This window comes from Capricornis sumatraensis, chromosome 11, assembly GCF_032405125.1.
Source record: "Capricornis sumatraensis isolate serow.1 chromosome 11, serow.2, whole genome shotgun sequence".
Taxonomy (NCBI): domain Eukaryota; kingdom Metazoa; phylum Chordata; class Mammalia; order Artiodactyla; family Bovidae; genus Capricornis; species Capricornis sumatraensis.
The window spans coordinates 79981146-79999250 of record NC_091079.1 but is presented as its reverse complement, the minus strand read 5'-3'; the positions used below and the strand labels follow the sequence as shown (position 1 = coordinate 79999250).

At 41.7% G+C, this 18105-nt stretch overlaps 1 protein-coding gene across 1 annotated transcript in view; it reads right to left on the bottom strand.

Annotated features, from left to right (window-relative positions):
- Positions 1-11093: 11093 nt before the first annotated feature.
- The window catches only part of SLC25A32 (solute carrier family 25 member 32), a 28050-nt gene continuing 21038 nt past the window's right edge, over positions 11094-18105 (bottom strand). The window contains exons 3-7 of the mRNA XM_068983380.1: positions 17097-17182; positions 15162-15322; positions 14211-14324; positions 13759-13904; positions 11094-12485 (exon numbers count right to left, since the gene is read on the bottom strand). Coding sequence (XP_068839481.1) covers positions 12347-12485; positions 13759-13904; positions 14211-14324; positions 15162-15322; positions 17097-17182 — 646 coding nt within the window. The 3' untranslated portion in view covers positions 11094-12346. The remainder of the gene's footprint in view (positions 12486-13758; positions 13905-14210; positions 14325-15161; positions 15323-17096; positions 17183-18105) is intronic.

Here is an 18105-nt window from a genome sequence, read left to right as displayed (position 1 = left end):
TTAAGGTTAAGAATTATAAGGGAAACATTTCAGTATGCAAGGAAAGTAGGATGTGTGTTTTCAGCAAAGAAGGTAAGAGGAACAGAAATACATTTTGTTTAAAAAAAAGTGGTTTTATTATAGAGCTGGTGTTTTTAAATGGATACATCAAGTTGTCAAAGATTTGTGGAAACGAACACTAAGAGGTTTGTACGTGGTCAGGACTGGCTTAGGTAATACTGAACTTCATTAAAAAAATAAATCTTAAAAGTAAAGTGGTACAAAACCTGAATTTGATTATCTAAGAGGATAAAGTTTTCTTAAGATTTCGGATTGCTTTTGGTAATAGATTGTGAGTTTCTTCGTGTTTAAATGATCTGAATTTGCCAGTGAGATCTTTTATTGTCACCTTGGTTGTGAATAGGTATTCATTCTATTTAGTGACCTGTGTTTCTATTTGACCAAGTGTTTTAAAACTTCTTGATATTTTTGACAGAATTCCCAAAGATAAAATCCTAAATGAGGCTCATGTGACCTCCAGCTAACTTTGAAGTTTTACCAAGGGTTCCTGGAACACCTCAAAATCTGTTTTCTCTCCATCTCAGAGAGGAACATTAAACTAATTGGGCTTATTTGGTATGCCAAATTATATGGGAAGCATTGTCAAATAAGTGGTGATAAAACTTCTTAGACTGTATTTTATGGGTAAATGTTATTAATGTCAAGAGAGTGTGTAATTTCCTCGGTTCTGTCTTGCCGCAGCAAAAATTTGAAGCGATGGACATACCAGTGTTACAGCTTTGTTTTACTTGGCAAACAAAGGAAAATATATCCTGGAGGTGTGAGGGTGAGCCAAACCAAAATATGTGAAGAGAAGAGAAGCCTCAGCCTCAATTTGGCGCCTCTTGTATGTTTTTTCTCCTACCCTGAGCCTGCACTATGTAAATTGGGCTAGCCAGGAGGGCTGTTTGTTTTACCTGAGGTTCTCACTCTGGTCCTTGGATTTTCTTTTGTTCATTTTCATGGGCTTTTCCTTTCTTTGTCTTTTAGCCACCACCATTCTGGACTCCTTTCTCATATTCTAACTACCTAACATTCCTTCCTCAAGAGATGGGAGGCCCAATTCTTTGGGAATAGGGCCATTGAGGTATCTCTGGGTACTTCCTGCTGAACTGGGATGGCAAGGGGTATTGGGCCTCCCCCTCTTGCTAGTCTGAAGCCTCAGAGTCCTTATAGCAGTGTCCATCTAAGGGTGAGTGATATTTTCCATGGTTGGGTGTAATTTTATATATCCTTTTTGAACCGGCACGGCATGTTGTAGCTTGTTGACCTGGGCAGAGACAAAACAGGTTAGACAATTGATAATACACAGAGGAATCATAAACAGCATCAAATATGGTGATGACAGGGATTAGTGGGGGCATTAGCCAACACCAAATTCCCTCTCGCCAGAAAGAGAGATTGTAGCCACCCTGAGAACTCTCCAGCTCGTTCTTTGAAATCCTGTAGGATCTGAATGTTCTTCTTGAGGACGGTGAGACTTTCTTTAACTTAGCTGGAGGTATTTACCCTGAAACAACACGTCTCATTCAAGATGGCTCAAGTCCCTCCTTGTTCAGGGATTAAGAGATCTATCTCCTGGCTATTTTGGAGTATAAAATACTCCAAGCTGTGTTGCCTCTTTAGAGCTGTCCTGAGAAATCTTATCCCCAGAAACTTAATTTTGGGGTGTTCAATTGCAGTCCTGAATAGGTACCCGAGATCTCCCAGGGGCTTCCAGGTGTATTGAGTGTCCCCTTCTGTTTTCTTCCATGAAAGAAATTTCTTTCTTGAAATTTTTCTCAAATTTTATAATTTCTTTCTTGACGTATGAGTAGAGAATCCAGGAGTTGTGTCCCGGAACCTTGACTGCTGTGGGGGTAGAAAGGATTACAGGGTAGGGGCCCTTCCATGTGGGCTGGAGTTGAACCTTTTGACCCATCTTTCCAGACTTTAATTAGGACTTGAGTCCCTAGAGTATACAGTGGTGGCTCTTTAGAATATTTGGGGTCCGGTTGACACCCCACAAGTGTATACCTTGTTGGAATAGCCCAGTGACCATGGTATAAGACCAGAGGATCTGAACCTCTGGATCTAGGAAGAGGTCACTGACATAAACAAAGGTCTCCCATATAGCATCTCATGAGGACTAAGACCAACCTGTTCCTTAAAGGCAACATGGGTGTGGAGGAGAGCTATTGGTAAAACCTCCTTTCATCCCAGGGAGGTCTTTGGGGTTATCTTTTTTATCACTGATTTTAAGAATTGGTTGGCTCTTTCTACCTTTCCTGAAGACTGAGGCCTCCAGGCACAATGGAGATAATAAGTAATACCCAATGCCTTAGAGACCCCTTGGGTGACCTGAGAAGTAAATGATGTCCCATTGTTATTTTGTAATGACCTGGGCAGACCAAATCTCAGAATGATTTCATGGAGCAGTTTTTTTTTTACCACCTCCTCAGCTTTCTCAGTCCAGGTGGGAAAGCCTTTAATTCATCCTGTGAATGTATCTATCATGACTAATAGGTATTTATACCCTTTAGAAACTGGCATCAGGGTGAAGTCCATCTGCCAGACGTCTTCTGGGTAGGTCCCACGTCGTTGGATGGGCTGGGCCAGTTGGGGTCTTTGAGCTCCTTGGGGATAATTGGCAAGTGGGACAAGAGGAGATCACTTGCCTTATAGTCGTTTGGAGGCCTGTTTCTCTGAAGGACCTTTCTAGTAATCTTCGGAGGGCCTTCTCCCCTAAATGAGTGGTGGCATGTAAGGAGTTAACCAACTTCCGTTAGAGGTTCCAGGCAGAAAAAGGAGTCCCTCCTTTTGGAACCACTCTGTATGATCTTGAAAGCCCTCGCTCTTAGCTTTAAGAGTCTCACCTTCAGTATATGAAGGAGTTTTGGGCATATTAGTCTGTGGAACTAAGGTGGCAACCCCTTTTAGGGCATTGTTCTGTAATTCTGCTCTCTTAGCTGCCTGATCAGCTGCTTGGCTCCCTTGTGCCACTTCCATGCTTCCTTTTTGGTGTCCTTTACAGTGGGAGACTGAAACCTCAGCAGGCAGATGGACTGCCTCCAAGAGCCTAAGGCTTTGATTACCATATTTGATTGGGGACCCTCAGGTTGTCAAGTGGCCCCTTTCTTTCCAAATAGTGGCATGTGAATATAGCACCAGAGAGGCACACTTGGAGTCAGTGTAAATGGCTCCTCTTTTTCCTTTTCCCAGCTCTAAAGCTCGAGCCAGGGCTCGGCTAGTTGGGCTGAAGTAACTGGTGGCAAAGGTTTAGCCTCTGTGGTCTCAAAATTGGAGACTATTGTATATCCAGCTCTTCTTTTTCCATCCAAGAAAAACCTGCTTCCATCAATGTACCAAATTTCCTCAGGATTGGTCAGAGGATCTTCTGACAATCCCTTTCAGGGTTTTGTCCAGTGGTCCAAGGTTTCTAGGCAAGAGTGAAAGGAGAGAGATCCCTCGGGGGTAGGCAGGAGGGTGGCTGGGTTAAGAAACTCACAAGGGGATATAGTCAGGCCTGGATTTTCCATCAATACTACTTGATATCTGAGGAGTCTTTGATCAGACATCCATAAATGGCCTCTCCCATTCAGGAGTTGTTTCACTTGATGGCTAGTAAAAATAGTTTGCCCCTAAGAGAGAGTTTTAAAGCATCTTCTATCAAGACTGCAATAGCTGCAAGATTTCAAAGGCAGAGAGAGATCTCTTCCCAATAAGTGAGTAGGACACTCAGGAACCACCAGAAACTGATGGGAAAATGCCGGGGTCCAGCCCCTGCAGGATCCAGGGGAACCCGAAGGAAAAACGGCGTCGGCGAATGATTTAGAGAGAGAGATAAATAATGTTGCAGATAAGAAAATAGAGGAGAGAAGGAGGCTGATGTTCCTTGGTTTACACAGAAAATCAATAAAGTCTCGAGACAAGAGACTTGCGCCGTCTACATAAGGCCACAGGTGCCCTCCCGGTCTCCCAAGGGAGTGAAGACACAGGGCGCCTTCCCGTTCAGGTCTTAGAAACCCAGGCAAATAAGTAGACACAGCAAACTCCTGTGTTCCAGATGGGAACTAGCCTGAAAGAGAGAGTAAGAGAAAAAAAAGACACGGTGTGACCAAGCTTCTTTGGTGAGTGAGGCCCATTTACTTTATTTTCAAGAAGGACTTTAATACCTCAACTTGTACGTAGAGGGAAATGAAAGATGCAAGGTCATACAGAGTCAGCCCAAACATTCCAGCAGTTTTGCCCTTATCGAAACCAGGATTTTTTCTGCAAACCTTTCCCACAAATGATGTTGTGTACATTATCTTCTGGCCTTGGAGGCCTGTGAACATTTTATGACCCTCTTTTGATAAAGGCTGCTCAACCAGAACACTTATTTTCCCTCAAAAATGTTTTTTCTTTATATTTCTAATCTATGTCAGCCTCAGAAAATGCCAGAGTTACATTTCTCATAGAGTAAAGGTGCAGCGAGTTACAAGAAAGAACCAATTAGCTCAAAGGTCTGATGTGGTTAATTTCAAGGCTACACTTGTTTTTCTTACATTCCAACTATGTTAACTAATGCACTCCCAGGTGCACAGTGGATAAGGGATATGGGAACTTGGCAACAAGCATTGGCCCAGTAATGAAATCCTACACCAGCACTACTCTTTTTAATTCTTTGAAAGGCTCTATATTTTAGGCTTCCAGTGCTTCTCACAATTGGGAGGCTGCAAATAATCACATGCGTAGCTGCAAGAGTGGATAAACCTGCCAAGCAAGCTAGAATGCTAACAGAGGGGGTTTGATTTGAAATATTCCTCTCATGTCCAGGAGACTTATTAGCTAGAGCCCTAAGTTGATTTTCTCCAGAGAAAGGTGGTCGGGGATAGCCCCCTGTTAATGTCAGAGGAGTTGGTGAAAGTCATGAAATAATAAAACAGACAGATTCTGGTTTTGGGGTAGATGCTCGAGAAGGGGGGCCCCTCGAGGTCTGATCTCACCTTTGCCCGTCAGGCCTCTTCCTCATGACCTTTGCCATGGGCGGGATTCCCCACGCTGGCTGCCGGCAGGAAAATATTTGTCCATTGCAGCAACAAAGAAGTGCTCAGGTGAATCTTTTTTGTAATTGTTTTTCCTGTAGCACCCAGAATGGTACAGGTTTTGGGGGGAAAAGGCTCTGGAGCAGGAGGTCAGGACAGAGTAGATGTCAACCAAGAAATTCTCGGACTTATCTGCCACATCCAGTTGCATCCTTGGCTCCAGCCCTGTAATGGTTATCTGTGACAGGCGGGCTAGTGGAGTGGGCTGCTTCAGTCCTGTTGAACCATCATAAGGGGAGGCTTGGTGCTTGACCTTGAGGCTCTTGGGTCCCTAGGGCAGAGTGCCACCCAATGTCCCAACCATTGGCATTTGTAGGAAGCTGTTTTAGGAGACTTGCCATGGTTTGGACACTCTTTGGCCCAATGTCCCACCTGTCTACAGATTAGACATTTGCCTCGTGCCTTGTCCTTCAAGGACTCAGGGTTTGCCATAGGGCTTCCCTGGAGGGCGGCCAGCATCTGGGCATGGCTTGTCTCTTTCCTTTTCTCCCTTTCCTGGGCCTTGGCATTCCTCCCCTGTTCTCTGTTATAAAAGGTATTGGTGGCTATCTGGACCATATCATCTAAAGAGGCAGCAGGACCCTGTTGTCACTTTACCGTGATGGATAATGCACATTGGGACACGAATTTGTCCTTTAAAACCACTTGTCCCTTGTAAGAGTCTAAGTCCAGATTGGTTAACTTTTGGAGGGCCTCTTTTAGACTTTCCAGAAGGCAATAGGGTTCTCTGTGTACTCCTAAGTTATTGCTGAGACCAGGCACAGTCCCACAACTAATAGGTTTCTTTCTATTTCCATGGGTGGACTTCCTTAGGGGTGAGTCTTTCTGAAGCTTATCCTATCCAGTACTGTTGCAACCTGAGAGCCAGGCATCCCCGGCTCAGGGTGCAGATCCCCATGCAGGTTGAGGCAAGACAACCTCCTGGAGATCAAATCCCCAGGCAGATCGAGGCATGTCAGCCTCCTGAGAATTGGGTCCCTGGGCAGACTGAGGCATGTCAACCTCCTGGGACCCCTGGACTGTCGGATCCCTGGGCGGGTTGAGGCGTGGCAACCTCCCAAGGACCAGATCCCTAAGCAGGTTGAGGCAGGTCGACCTCCTGGGACCCCTGGATTGGAGTTGGGCATCCCCAAGGTCTCTCGTGTGACCAGTGCTGGGTAGGATTAAGGGGCTGTAATCTTAACTTATTGCTGGCTTGTCCACCATGGATAGCAATAGGTATCATGATGTAAAGCAATGCAAGTCTGTGCCTGAGACTGGGAACCTGGTGAAACAGCCATAAGGCTTATCCCCTTGTTGCTCTAAGGGAATGTAAGTCGCTGATTTCCTCCCCTCGTCTTTCATAAGGGCAGCTTAGGGTGTCTCCAATGGTAAACATTTCATCGTCATAGACCCACTCTAGGTACTAACAGAAGTAATGACAAAGAAGTGGGTTATCTGGTCCTGTTTGGGGCATTCCAAATGAAGTTGCTCAGTCGTGTCCGACTCTTTGCAACCCCATGGACTGTAGCCTACCAGGCTTCTCTGTCCATGGGATTTTTCAGGCAAGAGTACTGGAGTGGGTTGCCATTTCCTTCTCCAGGGGATCTTCCCGACCCAGGGATCGAACCCAGGTCTCCTGCATTGTAGGCAGACACTTTACCCTCTGAGCCACTGTCAAAAGATGGAGGAGTGGGTGGTTCCCCAATGGAATGATCCTCCCACTAATTAGCATATGAAATCACCCAGCCCTCAAAAACTAACATCATATTCCATGGCCGCTCTCCTCTGTGATGGCCTACACTCTTGGCATGTGCTTCTCTCTGAATTTGAACAAACCCACCTCTTACCTATTGCTGTCTCTCTCACTGAATTTTTTGCAGTGAGACATCAAGAGTTTGAGCTTCATTAGGTCCTGAAACCAGGCACTTTGGGTTTTGGTGGCCAGGCTGAAGTCCCAGTAGAGAGGAGCTGAAGGACGGGAGGAAAAAGCAGTGGGAAAACATGCTGAGGAATCCCCTTCATAACCTGCTAGCTGCTGCTGCTAAGTCGCTTCAGTCGTGTTCGATTCTGTGCAACCTCATAGACGGCAGCCCACCTGGCTCCGCCATCCCTGGGATTCCCCAGGCAAGAACACTGGAGTGGGTTGCCATTTCCTTCTCCCATGCATGAAAGTGAAAAGTGAAAGTGAAGTCGGTCAGTTGTGTCTGACTCTTTGGGACCCCATGGACTGTAGCCCACCAGGCTCCTCCGTCCATGGGATTCTCCAGGCAAGAGTACTGGAGTGGGTTGCCATTGCCTTCTTCATCATAACCTGCTGGAAAATCTGCTAAATACCTGACCTGTGCTCACAGTTTTCATTGGCCTGATCCTTGGCACAAAGAAGATTAAGGACAGAAGAACCCCTACCCTCTTGGGCAACAGTTACCAAGGCATGGCATAGTAGAGCCTTTGGGACACCCTGGGGCACCCGCTGCCACTCGTCTGTTCACAGGGGGTTCGAGGAAACAAGGAATGAGATATTGTAAAGGAATTAAGATTTTGTTAGCCACATGTCTTTCCAGCCATAGGGGCAAAAACTTCCTACCCCAACCGGAAGTCTCCTGGAATCTAAGACTGAGCCGTGTGAGCGTTCTGCTGAGTGTTTTTTGCTGTCCTGGTTTCCAGCATGCTGGGCTTCTTGTCACTTCCCCTGTGCTGGGTTTTCTTCACATTCAGCTTCCACCACAGGAGCTTTCGAGTTGGGCTTCTGCTGTGCTTGGTCTCCGCCTTGTGGGGGTGGAGCTGAGGTTGTTTCAGCCAGGTTAAATCTGAGTCACAGCACTATATATGTCGGGGGAGTGTGTAATTTTCTTGGTTCTGTCTCACCGCAGCAAAAATTTGAAGTGATGGACAGACCAGTGTTACAGCTGTTTTACTTGGCAAACAAAATATATCCTTGAGGCGTGAGGGTGGGCCGATCCAAAAGATGCAAAGAGAAGAGAAGCAACCCTCCGCCCCCCTCAAATTTTGGCTCCTCTTTTTATATGTTTTTTCTCCTCCCCCTGAGCCTGCCCTATGTAAAGGAGCTAGCCAGGAGGACTGTTTGTTTCACCCAAGGTCCTCACCCCAGCCCTTGGACTTTATTTTCACAGGCTTTTCCCTTTGTCTTTTAGCCACCACCATTCTGGATTCCTTTTTCCTATTCTACCTACCTAACATTAATACACATACTCTACAAATCATATGGAATTCCTAAAATTCTGATAGGTCCTAGTAAATGACTGTCAGTCATTTTAGTAATTATCTTAAGTTGTTGTATGTCAAAGCAGTAACCAAGTTTTTCAATTGCATTATAATCATATGTTTAACCTTGACTTTTAAAATCTTTTGTCATTTATAGACAGTTATCATTGTACTTTGCTTTTTGCAAAAAATGTTTCATCCTTAAAGAAAATTCACAAAGTACTTCTTGACAAGTACAGATTTCTGATTAATATTCATATCATACTGCTGAACTGGGTAAGAAAGAATTCTAATGAAAACTGGATGGATTCAGATAACTTAACAGGAAATAAAGGTCAAGGATTAGTCACACAGGACTAGGTGAACTAAGTATGGTTATAATTTTTGTCTGAAATATTACTGCTGACACACCTTTGGAATGGCTTTCCTAACCTTGAGGTTTTTAAAGCTCAGTCTGAGAGTCTTCATGAAAGGTTCCAGCATAGCCAATTTAGAAATCTCCGTAGTCAATTATTTTGTGAACAAGTAAGTTTCAATTTGGCGCTATTTGGTAGAAGTGAGGGTACCTTTATAAAAAAAAATTGTTTCAGTGAACACTGCATTCTAGTTTTGTTAATTGAGGTATTTACTAAGACTCACTTTCCAGATAACGCCTTGTGAAGTTTAGTCATTAAAAAGACCCTCTGTTTCCAAAGTTTATCACAGTAAACTAACTTTGGAGGAAATCAGTAAAGCACCATGACCTGCAAGCAGATTATGCATACTGGAAAAGACAAAGGCCTTGGCCACTTTTGAAGGGACCTTATCAGGTCTCTGCTGAATGAACTGCAACTCCTGTTTCTGACACTTGACGTAGACCAGCACTACCAGACCAGTTTGAGAAGATAATATCTGAAGTAGACAGCTAACCCAAAATGTCAGAGCAGGTGTGTATATTGACTACTCTGACAACTGCTCACAATTTTGCTAATGAGCCAACTGTTTTTCTTGGGCTTAACCATATGCAAGTTTCAAATATCAATTCAAGTGCTGGGTTTGTGGAAAATTAACTACATCCAGTACGCCCAGGTTGCCTTGAAGGATTTCTCTTCTCCAAGATGGTCCCTAAACATTTTAAAATTAATTCTAGCACTGTGCAATCTAAAGTCACTACCAATACCACTAAGTGATACCGTCTTATTTGTTAACTCATCTTATGACCCATGAAGTGTCAAATTTTTGCTCTGAACCATCTTCTTACTTCAAGCTTAGGGAAAATACTAGGAAAATGATTTGATTCAGGAGGATTTTGGCTAAAATCTTTGCTAATGATATTGCTACTACTATAAATTTAGTTTTTGGAACTTATGAGTTGATATTTTCCTGCCTTTCAAGCTGTGTCACCTACTTGTACTAAGATAATGTCTAAATGACTTGAAATTGTAGATCACGTCTGCAGTTCTCTATAAAATCATGGATATACACAACACACACGTGAGGAAAGTGGGATCAAAAGTCTTACTGGACACCTTAGAATTGAATGTCAGTCCTTGCCAAACATCCTGCTAGTACAGGTCTCTGGAAAGGAGAGAATCGGGCGATTAGAACTTGACATGGAGGGGCATGATAGACCCTAGGACAGCCAAGCAGTGTCCCTGGTCTTGAGTGACCAAACAGTTGATCACCAAATACTTTCTAGTGAAAGATTACTTTGCAGTTGCCCCTCATTGATCATTAAATTTCCTGTTTTATGGCAAGAAAAGAAAAATTTAAACGAATTTTTTCTCCACCCTTTGGTAGCCTCTGTCCCCTCTACTGTGCACTGAGTATCTGCATTACGCATCCACCAAGCTTCCTCATCAGCAGAAATACCGCTCAGCCATAAAGAGAAACATTCTCTTAGCATCACCAAGACAGCTCCTTAAAAGATAACATTCCTTCTTGATCTTATAAGGGGCCATGATGATTCTTAGATCTGGATTGTCTAAACTGTCAATAATATATCACTTAAGGAACAGCTCTGTCTCAACAAGCTTCGAAAACTGTGCCTTTACTTCACTTCTCAGAGCTTTCTGATATGCTCCTCTTGGGTTTAATCCTCAAATCTGACTCAAATAACAGTTTCCATTTCTTAGATTAACTCATTTTCATACATTGACATATCACAGTGACTTGCTTCCTCACTTATGTCAATGTTTCAGATACTACCTCCTCAGAGACCTTTCCCGACCTCAACTGGCCTACGTGACAGAGCAACGCTATTCCCACTATTCCTTAGTTATTTCTAGCATTTAATATCTGAAGTTATATTATGCATATTTTGGTCACTCACAAAAATGAGTGTTCCCTAAAGGCAAGAATGTTGTGCAGCTCACTTACTGCTCCATCCTCATGTGCGGCAGCATACACGGATGGCACAGAGCAGCAAGGGGTGCTTGTAACCGCTGTTCGAGGGGAATGAATTCTTGGAACTCTTGCAGGGTTTGTAGAAATCTTCCATGTTCTTAATCTAGAACTATAGTTATTTAATGCTAATTTGTCCTGCAAGTCTGTATGCCCTTAGAGAACAGGAATTATGCCTTATTAATTTAGGGGTACACAGGAGGCATTCAAATGACACTACCTCTAAAATTCCAAATGCCAACCCAACCTGTCTTTCCATATAGGGACTACTATCAGGATTTTATATGAATTACAGTTAAAAGTAGGAAAATATATCACATTTATAATGCATTCCTCTGCATATAACAAAGTAAATACAACTAAGTACTGATCATTTCATCTTTATTTTTAAAACAAAGCCATTTTCAAAATATAAAAAATAGACCTCTTTTCCAAGAACCATTTAAATATGGCTTTGAAAACCACAATGTTTTATTTACAACAAATAGATGGTAGTGCAAAAAAGCATTCATATGTAAATAAAAATTACTTACTGGAGTAGCTAATAGGTTACCTTATATAGATACTAGACAATTGAGGGTATATTTGTTGACATTAAGATCATTCTGGCATCCTTTTGGGGCAGAGGCCTTTATATTTATAGACAATTACAATAACTCAAAAGTAAAATCAAGAATGGCCTTTAGAGTAATCTGTATTTAAACCTGACTTTGAGCAACCAAAGTAGATTGATCAATTATTTGGGATTTGAAACCACATATCTGAAATCTGAAGTGAAAGTTAAAACTTTTCATTTTCAGTTTGTCAACAAATATACCCTAAATCATCTAGTATCTACATAAGTTTATCTATTAGCTACTGATTTATGGTCAGGAAAGCTAAATAATGGCTGATAATGCTGGATTTTGTTCTGATTTTATAAATAAAAAAGATAGTAGTATCTATGCCAAAAAATAATAGTGGGATCCAGGATTACATTTTAAATTATGAAACCAGACTCTGGGAAAAAAGTAGTGATGGAATGATAACACATGTCAGATATTTCTCAAAGTAAAAGAAGTATATAACTTCTTGAACTTTTCAAATTTCAACTGCATTCCAGCTGAATTAAAACTAAAGCACATTTATGGAGGATTTTTTTTTTCCCCACCAAACTTTCCCAATTCAAAAATGGTCAGGACTTGGGGAATATCTTTCACAGTAAATCTTTAACGTTTAATTTATTCTTCAAATATCAATGACATCTTTTAAGAGGCCATTTTCTTGCTATTGCACAGAGGTTGATTTTTAAAGCCAATCCAGACAAATGAGTTCAGAAAAAGCAGCACATTCTTCAAATCCATCCAGCAAGTGCTGCAAATCAGCTCCTACTTGGACAATGAAATGGAGAAAATGTGCGAAATTCTCCACTTGGTGTCAATTTTACTGTTATGTTGCTGGCAGCCATTTCAGGGAGAGGTAGCCAAGTCCCATACCCATGGGGAAGGCAAAAGCAGAAAAACATGGTGAAGACTGAGCTGTTCTGTGACTTCTAATGATTACAGACCAAGTTTGATTATGAGCCATGTTGCTGTGCAGTAATCTTCTGAGTTTTATGTCTCAAATACAAAGAAGCATGTTGCTGCCTTGGGCAGATGTACTGGAATTATCTTCTCTTAGTTTATGTCGTCTTTTCTAAGGCCAAGTAAAAAATGAGAGACATTTTCATATACCACAAAGGTAATACAGCAGGCTGGAGTCACTCGAATCAAATTGGGGGCAATCCCTTTGTAAAATCCACTGATGCCTTCTTTCCTTTAGAAAGAGAGAGAGAGGGGGGAAAAAAAAAATATATATATATATATATATATACACACACACACACACACACACACACACACACACACACACTCTTAATTTCCTACAGAACCAGTCTGAAGACACAGAAGTTTAGCAGACAGGGCACAGAGCCAGCATTCAAACCTCACTGGGATCTGAGTTCATGTTTTCAATGTCCTGAAACAACAGTTTATGAACCATTCGTAGGGCTTACATGCCTTTTGTGGGAATGAGGAAGAGAGGGCACGGACACCTCAAAATGAACTAAAAAGCGCTTTAATCATAACCATCTTCCAGATGCCTTTAAATGTATGAACATGTAGGAGTATTAACTGATCTAACACAAGCATTAAACATTTCATAAATAAATGCTAGACAATGCTAAATACAGCACACACAAAAATAAAACTTTATTTCCTTCATGCCTAGAGTTGGAATATGGCCTTGAAACTTTTCACTTAGGTTCTCAATACAGATTTACTGAGGTCAACTGAATTGAAATGCTGAATATTCTGTTCTGACCTTTTAGAATTAAAAAGAAATATGGGGATGTCTACCTACAACAGTTTAAGGATTCCCATACGGAAGAACAAGCATCTCTTCCACATACAGAAACAAGTTACTTGCAAAAGTCCTGATACCAGTAGAGATGTGGGGCCTTCTTAATTGTATTAAATTAGGGGTTTTTTTTTATGCCCAGAGAAGGCAATGGCACCCCACTCCAGTACTTTTGCCTGGAAAATCCCATGGATGGAGGAAGCTGGTAGGCTGCAGTCCATGGGGTCGTGAAGAGTCAGACACGACTGAGCGACTTCACTTTCACTTTCCATTTTCATGCATTAGAGAAGGAAATAGCAACCCACTCCAGTGTTCTTGCCTGGAGAATCCCAGGGACGGTGGAGCCTGGTGGGCTGCCGTCTATGGGGTCGCACAAAGTCAGACACAACTGAAGCAACTTAGCAGCAGCATGCTCAATGCCATTCAAATAGTTTACAACACCTGAAATTTAACTTGTCAAAGCACTTTCACATATCTCATTTCATTTTCATAAACAACTCTGTCAACACAGAAATTCAAATTTTACAAATGAAGTCAAGTCTCACGTAGTAAATGGGGTATGTTCAGGAGGGAGCCATCAGTCATGTCTTCACCACAGACATGGTCTTCGCTATATAGCTAATGTCAGTTGGATAGTTTAAGATTTATAAGGTACCTCCTAAGGGCCATTCTAACATACATGCGCTCTTACCTCCATGTCTTTGTCATTACATCCAATACACCGTTGTAAAACATGTGCTGATCTTGCAGACGAGCTCTTATAACCTGGTAAGGGTATGTTGCTGCCACAGCAAATATTTTGGATAGTGCTGCAACTGATATATATTCTACTGTGCTCTAAAATGACAATATAAGACATTTTTTTTAAGATAGAATTTCTTTAAAAATAAAGATGGGAAAACACTGAAGTGGATCCATAAGTGAAAATCAGTTTCCTCTCTTAACACAAACTCTGTTTTTAACATTTATCTGTTCTATTTTTGACATGTATGTGTCATTAGCCTATAAAGTATTTAGCTATGAATTTAATTAGTGGCTGAGTTGGTACTCATCATCATAGCAATACTACTAAACATGATAAAATTTCCGTCTATTAAATGTCCATAAAAGTAAATACCATTTTTTTTTTCAAATTCATCTTACCAATTGTGCTTCTGGTAATCTATTGATATGTTGGTTGTATTTCAACTTCAATAATTCATATGCCATAAACTGAAGGGCACCATGTGATGTTCCAAACAGCCCAGGAACAAACCCCTAAAAAAGATAAAGAAAAAAAGGCTAAATTAACCAAGTTCCCAAAGGACCACAGCTTACGGGGAGGGGAGTAAGGAACGGGTGGCCTCGATGTGTGGCTGAGAGAAATGGTCACTCCAAGGCTTACACAGTGCTCCTCACCCACCAGTGTCATGGTACTACCTTTGGTGATGAGGACAAATGGTTTAAAGTACAACTCCAATGCAGCTTTCAGTTTTCATAAATTGTTCTTTGCTCAAATCTGGCTTCTTCTCAGGACTGACTACAGGTCATTATGACCAACCTAGATTAGCATATTCAAAAGCAGAGACATTACTTTGCCAACAAAGGTCCGTCTAGTCAAGGCTATGGTTTTTCCTGTGGTCATGTATGGATGTGAGAGTTGGACTGTGAAGAAAGCCGAGCGTCGAAGAATTGATGCTTTTGAACTGTGGTGTTGGAGAAGACTCTTCAGAGTCCCTTGGACTGCAAGGAGATCAGCCCTGGGTGTTCTTTAGAAGGAATGATGCTAAAGCTGAAACTCCAGTACTTTAGCCACCTCATGCGAAGAGTTGACTCATTGGAGAAGACCCTGATGCTGGGAGGGATTGGGGGCAGGAGGAGAAGGGGATGACAGAGGATGAGATGGCTGGATGGCATCACCGACTCGATGGACATGAGTTTGGGTGAACTCTGGGAGTTGGTGATGGACAGGGAGGCCTGGTGTGCTGCGATTCACAGGGTCACAAAGAGTCGGACACGACTGAGCGACTGACAGGTGATTCAGAACTCAGACAACAGAGCCAAGGGAAATTACAATTGTCAGCTATTAGAAATATGTTGATGATAATTTATTACCTTATACAATCCACGCACACCTTCATACTTATATATTTTCACAAGCGTATCAAACATTCCTTTATATTGCCTCTGTGAAGCATTAACAACACCATCGTACTGTAACATAAGGCGAGTTTTTGTTACCCATAGTGGGTTGGTGATGCAGAGGGTCATGGCTCCTGAAATCAGATTTAAATACTATTATTACTCAGCATACAGGTACCTTCTCACTTCTGACAATCCGAATTAAGAACAGTCTGTTTATATAAAGAATGGGGGGTGTTCAGGGGTGGTACCTACAACTGTAAGATGTGGTCTCTTGAGGCACAGACCTAGGGTTAACAAATGGGTCGACATAGTTTTTGGTGGTCTTAAAAAGTCCTACGTGTGGTTAGTGAGAAGTAAATTTAAAAGGAGGTAAAATGTAAAACACTCCCTTTGAGAGGTGTGAGGAGAGCAAAGATGTCCTGGCTCCTAAACCAGGTGTGGAGAACAGATGGAGGTCCTGGGAAGCAGATGCTGATGAAGAGATACAGACGCTTAAGAGGACACAGTACATGCCAGAGGGACTGAAGACTGGGGGAAAGGACCAGGAAATGAGCATCTCAACCATCTGTGCACGTGTACACATATACACACCTCAACTGCATCACAATCTTCCTCAAACCCACTCAAAGGAGCCACTATACCTCAAAAATTAAACAACTACATAAAGACAAAAGTAATCTTTACATTCTTTACAAAAAGTGACAAGTTTATAAATAAACAAATGATCTGGTTTGGTTTCTCATTTGCTGCATTTCCTAAGTAGTTCTTTATTCAACAAATATTGAGTCCTATGTGACTCAGGTCTCTGACAGCAGTTAGGTAGGTATTCAAAAATGAGAAAGATAATTCTTGCCTTAAAAAATCAATCAGTAAACAAGGGAGAGAGGTTCAAGAGGGAGGGGACCTATATATACCTCTGGCTGATTCAGGTTGAGGTTTGGTAGAAACCAACAAAATTCTGTAAAGCAATTACCCTTTAATTAAAAAATATATCTAAAATTTTAAAAATTCAGTAAACATTAAGAATCCAGGGTGGGGAAATTTCCTGGTGGACCAGTGATTAGGACCCAGAGCTTTTACACCTGGTAGGGGAACTAAGTGCTCACAAACTGTGTGGTGTGACATGATGTTCCTACTCCCCCCGCCAACATCCCCCCAAACAACCAAGATAACAAGGTATCAAAGCAGGACTTATAAGTCCTACTTTGTTTTAAGACCACCAAAGACTATGCCTACCCATTCATTAACCCTGTGCCTAAGAGACCACATCTTACAGTTGTAGGTACAACCCCTGAGCACCCCCATAAGTCTGAATATTATACATACATGAGGCAATTAAACAAGGCTACTAAATTGTTTAATTCAAAGATTGAAGTCATACTTTAATTGAAGAACACTATATCAAATCATCTTTTTAAAAAAATATTGATTTTAATTGGAGGCTAATTACTTTACAATATTGTATTGGGTCTGCCACACATCAACATGAATCCGCCATGGGCATACACGTGTTCCCCATCCTGAACCCCCTCCCACCTCCCTCCCCGTACTATCCCTCCGGGTCATCCCAGTGCACCAGCCCCAAGGGTCCTGTATCGAACCTGGACTGGCGATTCATTTCTTACATGATATTATACATGTTTCCATGACATTCCCCCAAATCATCTTAAGTCAGAGTCATAAGCACTCTAAATGTTATATCCTTTGTGATAAGTAAAATTCTTGAAATCTACTCAAGATAATCCATCAGCATACCTGCCTTCTAAGAAATTTCACGTCATAACTGATTAGCATAGTTAGAGGAGCATATTTAAACTCAGATGTTCACAGGCAAAAAGGCAAATAAAGAACAAAAGTGAAAACCAAGTTGGAAGCTGATGTTTTATATTTCACACACCGCCTTACCAGCTTCAGCAGCTGAGATGAGATACTCTGTTGCCTCTAACTGTTCAGCTCTGCCTTCTGTCTTATATGACTTGATGGCATTGTAACTGGAAGAATAAAACAGAAACACTTGGATAAATATTTGAGTGGGGGTCACAAAGCAGGAAATGCTATTTTCAACTGTGGGTAATGTAACAATATCTCAAAAGTAGAAGTCAATGCATAATCCAACTACAAAATAAGACCTTTCTCAAATAACGGGTATACTGGAAGACTACACCATCTCTCCCCCCAAATATGGAAGGCTGGCAATACATATGTAAAATATTTTCATCACACACTCAACTGTTAATCATAAGAAAAGATGACACAGATGATATCATGAGAGATTTAGAAATTTCTACTGATCAGAGAAGGCCCTGTGGAGGAGGCAGCACTGAGCCAGGTATGGAGAAACCGGTATGGGGAAACAAGAGCATGAGAAAAGTGATGGCAAGTGGATGGGAAGCCACACTTGAATGAAACACTGACATTTCTGCTTTACTTGGCAGAAAACAGCCACAAAATACTTCTGAGTTAAGGGAGTTATCAATCTTTTTTCTCTAACTCCAACTTTCATCTTCTTCCAGGAAGACGACTTCAACTAAATAAATCTTTCCAAACTTGACCAATCCGTTTCATCAAAAAACAAGTATATTGTTTTATTATAAGATGATTTCAACACATTAAACCTTACATGGCTTTCCCTTACAAACTCTCTTTAAAGAATCCACATAACTCGAAAGTTAGTAACACAATAAACTGAAAATAGGAAAAATATTTAAACAATATTAAGGTGGTTTTTATTTTGCTTTCACTTACAAAACATTTTAAGGTTGGTTTGGATACTGCCGTAAGATTATAAGAGATCAAGTAAACTACAGGACACAAAAGAGGCAAAGGCAAATATACCAGGAGAAACAGTGGAAACAGTGGCTAACTTTATTTTTGGGGGCTCCAAATCACTGCAGATGGTGATTGCAGCCATGAG